The 10,766-nt window shown below is 38.8% G+C and overlaps 1 protein-coding gene across 3 annotated transcripts in view; it reads right to left on the bottom strand.

The window, feature by feature from the left end:
- Nucleotides 1-396: 396 nt before the first annotated feature.
- Nucleotides 397-10,766, bottom strand: part of TBCK (TBC1 domain containing kinase) — a 209,617-nt gene continuing 199,247 nt past the window's right edge. For all 3 annotated transcript variants that reach the window (XM_070372045.1, XM_005887304.3, XM_070372047.1), the window contains one exon: nucleotides 397-2,288. In XM_070372045.1, the coding sequence (XP_070228146.1) occupies nucleotides 2,178-2,288 (111 nt within the window). In that variant the 3' untranslated portion in view covers nucleotides 397-2,177. The remainder of the gene's footprint in view (nucleotides 2,289-10,766) is intronic.

Raw genomic sequence — 10,766 nt, 5'->3', positions numbered from 1 at the left:
TTGTAACGGAGGCTGGCCACTATTATGTTCTCACACAGCCACCCTCACAACTCAGGTCTTCACCCTCTCTCACTACCTACCACCCTATTCAGTTCACATCTCTGCTCCTCCATCTTTCTCTGCTTTTTCAGGAAGGCAAAGTTAAGACTCCGAAGCACTTCTCCCAAACAATCATCAGTGCTACACTGATTATGCAGTCAAATAAGTCATCAAAGGCTGAAGGAATGGATAGGACGACTTATTTTCTTAACCAGGGTAGATGATGGTAAATGATGTTAGAGGAATCATGGTAAAATTTTCTTTTCTCATTAATTCTCACATTTTTCTTTGTATATTCTCTGGAGATCACAGAATGATACAACCATTGATTATGTCAGTGTCTTGCAAGGAGTAGTATTTTATTTGGTGAATGACTGAATATAATTTAATTGAGCAAAAAACCCAACACAGCTGCTGGGAGAACTTGACATCTACGTGCAAGAATGAAGTTGGCTACTTATCTCACTCCATACATAAAAATCAAATTAAAGATCTTGGAAGGGGGTCAATGGGGAATGCCTGCTTATAGGTAGAGGATTTCTTCTTTGGGTTTTGAAAATGTTCTGAAATTAACAGTGATTATTGCACAGGTTTGTGAATCTACTAAAAAACATGAATTATACATTCTAAAAGGGTGAATTTTAAGGTATATAAATTATATCTGAATAAAAAATATAGATGACAAAAAACCCCAAAACAAACTGCAGTCATAAAACCATAGTCTGGAAAGTTGGACTGAGGTTCTTATTGAAATATTCTACTTATGTAGTCCTAATACTGAAAAGAGAAATACAAGTTAAAGATAAAAAAGAACATGTTGTAGTTAAAACAAAATTGAAAAGTCAAAAAGACATACTGTATTTTAATAATTCTAATATGCATATTTTTTCACATTTCTGAAATGGAAATGAATCTTATAATTGATAGGGTGTCACAGTTTATTTGGCTGCATTTTTCTTTCTTCATGGTGCATAAAATTGTGATATATCTTAGATTCAATGAAATGTCTGATTTTTAGGATTATGTGGCAGAGGCTGCCAGCTGTCCTTCAATGTGTTCTCCTCTTCCTAAACAGTAATAAAAACTTTAGCTGGGTAAATGACTGCCCAGTCAAAACTATATTTCATGTTTTCTTGATAGCTAATTGTGGCCACATGCCTAAGTTCTGGCTAATAGTATGTATGCAGAAGGAACATGTGCAACTTCTGGTTTGTGCCCTTAAAGAGAAGGAACATGCCCTCCCTTCTCTTTTTCCTCCCTATTTTTACCTTCTCTTCTTTTTCCTCCTCCCTCCTCTGAGATTCCCTTCCTTCCAAACTGCGGATGTGATAGTGGGAGTTGAACAGCCATCTTGATCTATGGGATAGAAACCGTGTTGAGGGTGGTAGATCAATGAAAAAAGACACCTGAGTTCTTAATAACCATGAATTCAATACACTAGCCCTACATTGACTCTGTAGGGTGTTACATGAGAGAAAAATAAAGTTTTATTTTGTCTAAGTCACTCTTATTTTTAGTGTCTCAGCTACAGAAGCTGAACAATATTCTATATAATATGAATAGTTTCTGACTGTCATTTTTTTAGAACTGTTATTACTTTCTCCAATAGGCTAAATAATGCTCCCTCTAAACACACACACACACATGTCTGGGCCAAAAATGAGATACCAAATGTAACATGTACTTATAAGGAATGTATGGTGAATAGCTTTTCACTTTTCTTTATCATGGGAGAATGATTTCAGCCCACATTCAGTCTATATTCCTAAAGAATACCGCTGTTAGGACTATCTGTTCAGTGTTGTGGGAAGACAGCCTTTTCAGTGCAGCAAGATTTCTTGATAATGCTAAACCTGCCTCGTCAATTGAATTCTTCTGGCTTTGTGTTGATGTGGTAAAAATACATGGTCGGATTTCACCATTAAGAAAATTCTTTCAGCAATACATGTACAGTCAAGTTTGATTCCTGGATAGCTGAACATTTGGGTCATGCATTTTAAAAAATAAATGTCTCATGACAAAACTTTATGAAGACATAACAATCTGGAAGTCTGGCTCTGTCAGAGTGGCAAGGGTGTGGACAGTGTGCTGTGGGGGGTGCAGCTACTCTGTCCTTTTAACAGCGATGCTCTTGTTCTTCATATTTGAGGAGAAGGAACGGTGAGGAGGCCTGTGGGCTTGATTTTATTAATGCCACCATCTAGAATACAGATTCTTGGATATTTCATCTTCACAAGATGAGCTGCAAACTGAAAAAAAAAAAAAAAGGACAAATTTATAAAGGATACACAAAATTGATATCTGTCTAATCCCATTTTTTTCTCAAGCTGCCCCACTCCAGTACTCTTGCTTGGAAAATCCCATGGACAGAGGAGCCTGGTGGGCTGCAGTCCATGGGGTCGCGAAGAGTTGGACACGACTGAGCAACTTCACTTTCACTTTTCACTTTCATGCATTGGAGAAGGAAATGGCAACCCACTCCAGTGTTCTTGCCTGGAGAACCCCAGGGATGGGGGAGCCTGGTGGGCTGCCGTCTATGGGGTTGTACAGAGTCGGACACGACTGAAGCGACTTAGCAGCAGCAGCAGCAGCAGACAAAACAATGGTGATATCACTGCTGTCACTGTTTTATCAACGAATCATTAATTTAGTTTTTAATATAAATTAAATCCCTCTTTCAAACGTATTCATGCTATGGTATAAATGTGTCTCTTTAGTTCTCTTTTAAACTTGTTTGAATAGGCAGTAAATATACATGGTAAACAGTTCTAACAATATAAAAGGGTAAAAAGCAGTGAGACCTAAACTCCTCTTACATTTCTTCTTAGTCCCCCACCCCCAGAAATCATTAACATTCCTATTTTTCCTATATCTTTCCAGTGATTGCCAAAACATTCTCATCTATATTTTGAACAATTTTTATAGTATTTTCAACATATTAGTTATTGCAATTATGTGCACAATATCCCAGAGAGGGCCAATGTTGTTTAGTTGCTAAGTCATGTCCGACTCTTCTGTGACCCTATGGACTACAGCCCTCCAGGCTCCTCTGTCCATGGGATTTCCCAGGCAAGAATACTGGAGTGCATTGCAATTCCTTTCTCCAGGGGATCTTCTGGATGAGGGATAGAACCCATGTCTCCTTCACTGGCAGGTGGATTCTTTACTGCTGAGCTACCAGGGAAGGGAGGGCCCATAAACTGGTTCTAACATGTTTTTGGAGCAACTGCAATGAACAGTTCGAGACTATAAACTTGGAATAAATAGGAAGGACTGCTCTAAGAAGTCTTCTAGATGCCTAACAAAGCAGGGCTTTGAAAAATTATCAAGACATACACACTCCCTGGCTTGCCCATGTCTATGTATCCAGGATCGTGGATTATCTTTCTCTACTCCTTGTACTTGAGTTGTGGACTGTAATCAGTCCCCTGATAGGGATCACTTTAGGACTCAAGAGTCTTTTTTGTTGTACACTGTTGGTTGGAAACAGGCTCCAACTCCCACCAACTCCTGGGTTTTAGTTTCTCCTGAAAACAAACCCCCTCCCACCTGCCTAATTTCTACTTATTTCCCTACTCAGGCAATTCCTTGTCTAGGAGCCAAGTTTGCATTAGGAGGCCCTCTTCTCAGCCCCCAGGCTTTTTGTGCAAGACTTTATCTTTGGCTTACAGCAATGTAAATTGCCTATTTAAGAGTCTGCTTCTCTAGCAAACTGTAAACTCCTCTAGGACAGTGACAGTGTTGTTTATGTTTATTTGTTTTGGCCACACTGTATGGCATGCAGAATCTTAGTTCCCTGACTAGGGATCGAACCTGTGCCCCCTGCCATGGAAGCGCAGAGTCTTAACCATTGGACTGCCCGGGAAGTTCCCGTATATATTTTTTTAAATTTTATTTTATTTTTTAACTTTACAATATTGTATTGGTTTTGCCAAATATCAACATGAATCTGCCACAGGTATACAAGTGTTCCCCATCCCGAACCCTCTTCCCTCCTCCCTCCCCGTACCATCCCTCTGGGTCGTCCCAGTGCACCAGCCCCAAGCATCCAGTATTGTGCATCGAACCTGGACTGGCGACTACTCTAGTCCCCGTATATTTTTATCTCTAATGCCCTGGACATGGCAGGGACTCAATATACGCCTATTGATCTGAACTAAACTATGATACAGGACAAATAACTGAGGGAAAAAGAGTGAAGTAGAGAAGGTTTTCTTGGGCTCTCTGGCATTCTCTCTCTATCTGTATGTGGTGTCCTGTTCCTCCTCCTTGGGTGTTTGTGTCCTCACGTTCTTCTCAATTACTTTATTATAAGCTGATCTCAGATCCTTCAAGAAAAATGACTAATACTTGCTCACAATGCTGTTGTTTCTTGGGAGTATTTGAAGCTTATCTGAAGCTTAATATTGGTGGAATCTCAAGCCAGCAGTCTTGACTTTATGGTTCAAGAGAATCAGCTGAGTGGTTTGGTCAGGGTAACTTCAAGGCCTCACTCAGAGATTCTGCTAATAAGCAATAGATCCAGGGCTCAGAAATGTGTTTTTGTTGTTGTTGTTGTTGTTTTTAAACAAATACCATTAGATGATTCTAAAGCAGGTCTGTGGACAATATTTTCAAAAATACTATCTTAAGCCCAAAGGATAAAGGTATTGGTAAGTAGGTAAAACAGATGTTGCTGGATTTGGATCTTAGCAATTTTCAGAACAACTCACAGAAATGGACCTCAGTATTGCTGACCCCACTTATCTTTTCCATTTCTGTAGAGCCTTAAGAGATTCAAAGGCCATGTACCTTTCAAACCCTAAACTCTTCCAGAGCCACTGAGAGTCTCCTTAATAGTAGTTAAGTATTTAAGTAGTTGAAGAGAAACAGTACCCCTTGATCCAAAAGGTATCATGTGAGCTAGAGTGCAAAGAGAGCTGATCTTCATCCTGTTCTTCCTGCTTATTTATCCTTGAACCCCAGTCCTTCAGAACAGAGGCACCAGACTCATCTGCCCTGAGTCGTTGCAGGCAGCAAGCCCCTGGTACTATATGATTACTGAAACACCTTGGCTTCATTCTCCCACATACAGTGATACAATTACCATTTAGGTCGAAATTCTAAAATAAACATACCATTACTCAAAAGGTCTTGTGGATAAGCAGTCTTAGCGTTCAGTACTTTCAAAACACTGTAGAAGTCAGAAAATGAGTAAGACAGGACTTACTGTACATTTAACTAATCGCTCTGAAACTCTGCTGTAGAGCTGGAAAGTCCCCACTGTTATTTTAAGAGGAGGGACATAACAAGTAGGTTACTATTGAGCTGGAAACTGGTAAAGGCAAAGCAAGCAGAACTGAGCATTTTATAACAAGCAGACTGCTGCAATGTGGGAGGTCTAAGAAGAAAAGCAGAAATGGAGCAACAAGGAGATGGCGCACGTTTAGGTGCCTTGAAAAGAGGCAAGCCTGTGCTTAAGAAAAATAGCAAGTGTTGACTTTTCAGGTTAAGATTATGAGTTCTGCTCCCCCAGTCCTCTGCTTATTGTTCCAATGATCCATGTAACATACTGGGCCCTAACAGTGAAGCCATGACAGCATCTTTCCACTTCTGTGATAGAAACAGCTCTTCTCCATCTATTCATTCGTTCCTTCATTTATGTATCAATCAAACATTTCACTGAACACCCACAAAGTACCAGGCACTGTTGCAGTTTTTGCAGCACTTACAGTGGAGGAGACAGTAACAATATTCAGCAGTATTGCTATTATACAAGCAGAAGTTCAAGGTACTTCTGTATTTAACAGAGGTTTGGAGGGGGAGCTGTTGTCTTCTCCCCACTCCTCTTTCATTAGTGATACCTGGAGGGAATGAGAACCCAGGTGTGATGGCCACAGGCGTTATACCAATCTTTGAGGCTATGGCTGGACAGGTTAGGGAGGAAAGAAAGGGCTATGAATTAATTCACTGTGTGAAAACAGCCACGTCACTTATGGAGAAGACACATGGTGGAACAGAGGAGAACCAGGCATACAGAGTTCAGGTTTCATCCATCTTCTGCTCTCTGTCTGGCACCGGCTTCGGTGTGAAGGCCCTGGTGTAGACTGCAACTGAAACTCTGGGAGAGGCCTGACTTCAAGCAGAAATCACAAACCTAGACTTACTGAACAATATCCTTGGTAGAAGTGGCAATATATCATATTGGACCAGTGCTATGAAGCCATCAGAATCATCTAGGTGCTTTTAGTAAACAGTGATACCCAGGCCCACTCTAGATCAGTAAGAAGTAGAGTTTCTCGGGATGAAGCTCCAGTATCATTTTTGTTTTATTCACCTAGAATCCAATGTGATTTTATTGTGTAACCAGATTGATGGCAGCTTTATTAGATAACGAGATTCATTTGCTGTTCATGTTTGTTTGGGACCTCAAACTGTAATTCTTGTACGTATAGTCCAGTGTGGAGAGCAAGTCACTTTGTACTAAAAGAGGCTGCCATGTTGTGGGGCTGGAATTTGCAAGACCAAGTCTTGTGTGGAGACAATGGGGCTCCTCAAACTTGCACAATCAGTGTAGATCTTGGAAAAGACCCTGAGGCTGGGAAAGACTGAGGGCAGAACAGGGTGACAGAGGATGAGACAGTTGGATGGCATCACTGACTCAAGGGACATGAGTCCGAGCAAACTCCAGGAGATAGTGAAGGACAGGGAAGCCTGGCATGCTGCAGTCCATGAAGTCACAAAGAGTCGGACATAACTTAGTGACTGAACAACAATAAGAAGAAGACAACATCATACGTGGAGATGGCAGAATGTAGTATTTTCTGGGATAGAATTTTGGGAATTACGAGAGCAGTGGCAGCTGCATTTCTTGTGGGATGTACTCCCGTGTGGAGAGGCAAAGCTCTTGCATTTTTATCGTTCTTCTGGTTAGTGGGATCTGGCAGCGGTATTCGTTTCTAGGGTAGGCACACTTCAAATCAGCCCAGTCTGAAAATGGCAGGCTCTTGTGTGTGCCACTCATCTTGTTTTCTCTCTCTATCTTGCATCTTAGCTTGCAATAAGAGGCTGGCGTGTTTGTCCAAGGAAATCAAGTTCTACTGTAGGAGGACAGTGAGTGGAGAAGAAGGATTTTTGATCTGCCACAGAGTAGTGCAGGTTAACCAAGGCCAAGAAATCACAGCTGAGAACAGGTAAAAGGTGTGACAGGACTAGAGCAGGACTATGTTGTTTCTCACTGAGTATCCTAGGAATCTCTGTAGTAGAACGTATAGTAGGAATTTAAGGAATTTAAGTATAGCAGGAATTTAAGGAATTTAAGTATAGCAGGAATTTAAGAAAACCAGGCTCCTACGAGATTCTGCAAGGAGCGCATTGCAGATAATTAAGTTCCTTGATGTGAAAGTCTGGCCTTGTGAGCTTTAAGTTCATAGCGGGGACTTGATAATGGTCATGAATTGACCAACTTCCTGGTGAAAGTCAAACTGAGAAATCTAATATGAACAAAATATAGGTGATTTCTCCATCTAGAGAATAGGGTTGCCTTGGGTCAAATATAACTCAAGGTCTTGTCCTGACCCTTGAGATTTCTGGGGTCACTAATTAATGTCCAGATCATTTTAATTGTACAACTCAGTGATCCCAATTAGAAACATAACAGTTGTGACAAGCATTAGTAGGAAAGAGGTAGAAATACTGTATGATTTCACTTACATGTGGAATTAAAAAGAGGCAAGCTCACAGAAGCAGAGGTAGAACGGTGGTTGCCAGGAGTGAGGGGATCAGCGGGAGGAGATGGGCAGATGTTGGTCAAAGGGTACAAAGTTTAAGCTGTGCAAGATGAATAAATTCTGGAGATCTAATGTACATCATAGTGACTACAGTTACTATATACAGCAAGTATAACAGTACTGCATGGTATACTTGAAATTTGCTAAGAAAAAAATGGTAACTATGTGAAGTGATAGATACGTTAATTAGCTTGATTTTGGTGATCACTTAATAATGTATATATATCAAAACATCAAGTTGTACACATTTAATATATACAATTCTTCTGTGTCAATTATACCTTATTAATACTGAAACAAAAAAGAGGGCTATATAAGGTGTGAAACCAGTTTTCACAGTATTAACATCTAATAACAATTAGGCAGTGGCTACTTTACTTTCTTATTTCACTCACAGAAACAAAAATCAGCCGGAGGGCAAAACCAAGAAGGTGAACACAAGGTCAGTAATCATCTTACACCCTTATCAAAGGTACCTGTGACAAATAAGGAGCAGGACAGGTACTTCCAGGGTCTTAGTCTAGCATGTTATATACTGAAATATGGTTAATTATGCTTTAAGAAAAAAAATGAGAATTTACAAAAACAGATATTATATGGTCTAAGCTTTCTGGTCCATTTTTTTTAGAGATAACTATCCTAATGGTGTTTGGGATATTCAGGATCCATGCTATGGTATACATTAGTCTTCTATTCTTGGAACTAATCCTTGGGGATTAAGAAATGTGATAGTATAAAAATTTCATATTAAAAAACATTTTTAATTGCTTCATTTTATGTAAGAAGACATATAGATAATTGTAGTGCACTAACTCAACGTGTTTTCTCATTTAACTTTTCTGTTGTCAATGTTTTCTGTCTCCATTTCATCTCTTCCTATTCTCTTTCTCTTTACCTTTTCATTAAGAAAAATATCTAAAAATATGAAAATAGACATACATGAGTATAATCAGCCTGTAGGTATCCAACACCCAGCTTGAACAATCATAACTCATAGACAATTTATTTCATTTATTCCTCCTACTCAAGCCTCTCAACTACAATTATCATCTTGATATAAATCCCATATATCATTTAGCACATAAATATGTATCTCTGAAATAAAATGACTTAAAAAATATAACCATAGGATGACTAAAACATTCAATATATTAACAATAATACCTAATATAATTAAATATTCAGTAAGTGTCCAAATTTCTAATTATTTCATATATGTTACCTACTCATCCATCTCTCCCAATATACCGTATGCTCCATAAAAGTAAGGACTTTGTCCCAGAACAGTGTCTAGTTCATAGCATTTTCTCTAATATCTGCCGAATAACAGATCCATTTATTCAACAAATATTTTCTGAATACCTACTGTGTGTCAGGTATTATGCTAGGTACTGGTTAAGCTGCCTTATTGCCAATGGAGGAGGTAGAAAGGACTTTTGGGCAAACAGGAAGGAAATTGGTTCTGGTAAGAGTTAAATGCTATTTTCTTTTATCCTTTATTAATAGGGTATTCTTTCAAATTTTGCGTAAGTTGAAAGAGGAAAGGTGGTTTTTAAAAATGTCTTTAAAAGTTATCACTATAAAAAACATTTATACAAAAAAGTAATTATGATGTTTATATATAAATAATAAACTTTGTGATAATTTTTATGTAGAATCCAGAGAGTAGTCAGATGAGAGACAATGTCCTCTGTCATTTCCACAGTTAAGGAACCAAAGCAGATGAATGAATATGAAGACAGTACAGTGAAAATTTCATTTCTACTCTTGGCCTCCATTCTTAGTCCCTTTTCTCTCAGTGGGTTTGGTAATTTTTAATGGTATATGGGCCACTCAAGGGGTATATGAAAAAAAAAGATATGTTAATATTTTCATGTACAATGATAAATTCTTCTTTGTCTCTTCTGTTTTACTGTCATATGTGATTCTAACAAAATCCCAGAGGAATAAAGGAAAGGAAAATAATTTTAATGTTTTAAAGTACACAGTTTGAATAGAAATGACAAGAAAAATAAATACTTCCCAAAGTCACAAGATACGTCAGCACAACAGAAGTCAAGGCAACTTCTGCTCCATTGTTGGCTTTGTTTACAGCTCAATATCAGATTTTTTTTGTCTCACACATCCAAATGATATTTTCCCTTTCTTCCTTTTCCTTTTTCCTTTGATTTTTGTTTCCCTTGTTGATCATATGGATCACAGCCTTGTTTAACTCAAAGAAACTATGAGCCATGCTGTGTAGGGCCACCCAAGATGGACGAGTCATGGTGGAGAGTTCTGACAAAATGTGGTCCATTGGAGAAGAGAATGGCAAACCACTTCAGCATTCTTACCTTGAGAACACCATGAATGGTATGAAAAGGGAAAAAGATATACTACTGAAAGATGAACTCCCCAGGTAGGTAGGTGCCCAAAATGCTACTGGAGAAGAGTGGAGAAACAGCTCCAGAAGGAATGAAGAGGCTGAGCCAAAGCAGAAACAACACCCAGTTGTGGATGTGTCTTCTGGTGAAAGTAAAGTCCAATGTTTGTAAAGAACAATACTGCATAGGAACCTAGAATGTTGGGTCCACGAATCGAGGTAAATTAGAAGTGGTCAAACAGGAGATAGCAAGAGTGAACACTGACATTTTAGGAATCAGTGAACTAAAGTGGACTAGAATTGGCAAATTTAATTCAGATAAACATTGTATCTACTACTGTAGGCAAGAATCCCTTAGAAGAAATGGAGTAGCCCTCATAGTCAACAGAAGAGTCAGAAATGCAGTAGTTGGGTACAATCTAAAAATGACAGAATGATCTCTGTTCATTTCAAAGGCAAACCACTCAATATCACAGTAATCCAAGTCTATGTCCCAACCACCAATGCTGAAGAAGCTGAAGTCAAAGAGCTCTATGAAGAAATACAAGATCTTCTAGAACTAATATGAAAAAAAGATGTCGTTTTCATCATAGGGG

This window comes from Bos mutus, chromosome 6, assembly GCF_027580195.1.
Source record: "Bos mutus isolate GX-2022 chromosome 6, NWIPB_WYAK_1.1, whole genome shotgun sequence".
Lineage (NCBI taxonomy): Eukaryota > Metazoa > Chordata > Mammalia > Artiodactyla > Bovidae > Bos > Bos mutus.
The sequence above is the reverse complement of the archived record's forward strand: the minus strand, read 5'-3'. Positions and strand labels throughout refer to the sequence as shown.